The sequence below is a fragment of the Bison bison genome, unplaced genomic scaffold, assembly GCF_000754665.1.
Source record: "Bison bison bison isolate TAMUID 2011002044 unplaced genomic scaffold, Bison_UMD1.0 scf7180017864141, whole genome shotgun sequence".
Taxonomy (NCBI): domain Eukaryota; kingdom Metazoa; phylum Chordata; class Mammalia; order Artiodactyla; family Bovidae; genus Bison; species Bison bison.
This window is the reverse complement of record NW_011494713.1, coordinates 399,341-400,079: the sequence shown is the minus strand read 5'-3', so window position 1 is coordinate 400,079 and position 739 is coordinate 399,341. Positions and strand designations below refer to the sequence as shown.

At 63.9% G+C, this 739-nt stretch overlaps 1 protein-coding gene across 1 annotated transcript in view; it reads right to left on the bottom strand.

Moving 5' to 3' along the window:
* Nucleotides 1-447, bottom strand: part of GOLM1 (golgi membrane protein 1) — a 61,243-nt gene extending 60,796 nt beyond the window's left edge. The window contains exon 1 of the mRNA XM_010840171.1: nucleotides 232-447. Coding sequence (XP_010838473.1) covers nucleotides 232-420 — 189 coding nt within the window. The 5' untranslated portion in view covers nucleotides 421-447. The remainder of the gene's footprint in view (nucleotides 1-231) is intronic.
* Between the last annotated feature and the right edge of the window lie 292 nt (nucleotides 448-739).

Here is a 739-nt window from a genome sequence, read left to right as displayed (position 1 = left end):
GGCAGCGTCCAGCGCCGCCGCGTTCGCGGCCTCCGCAGCGGCGAGTCCCCGCCTCTGGCCAGCGCCCGCGGCGCGCGGAGGAGACGGCCTCGGGAGCGCGAGGAGGCGAGGCCGGGACCGCGCCCGGACTCCCGGCCCCGCGGTGCGCGCGCCCTGGCCCGCGGCCGCTGAGCGGCGGGAGCTGGAAAAGCCTGGTCGCGCCCCCTCTCAGCCTCCTCCCCAGCTCCTCACCCGAGGCTCCTGGCGCGCCTTCGGGCCTGGGCTCCGACAGACCAGCAGAGCGGTCTCGATGCTTTTAAAGGAGGTGAGAAGTGGCGACGGAAAGAAGGGCCCCGGGAGACCGCCCTCCTCCCCACCCCTCAACGTCCCCCACCTCCGGCCGGGAGGAATTTTCCGGAACCCAGAGCCGACCGCACCCATTGTCACACTCCTGGTCTGGCTCACGTCTCTGGTCTTGCTCACGTAGTCCTGGCCGAAACTGCCGAGTATAGAGGGGCCAAGGAAAAACAGGTATTTGGGGGATCTTTACTCACAAATCTGTCCTTTTTCTTCCATCAGCCCTTCACAGGTGGGCTTGATCTTCCTAAAGCTATTATCTCTCAGCGCTCATTTTGTTGAGCGTTGGGACACTCCCAACTGTGCAGCAGAGAAAATCCCAAGGCTCTTGGGTGCTGCCCAAGCGGGATCCTCTAGGATTTTCTCAGAATGGAGCCTGGAAATCTGAAATTTAAACAGCACC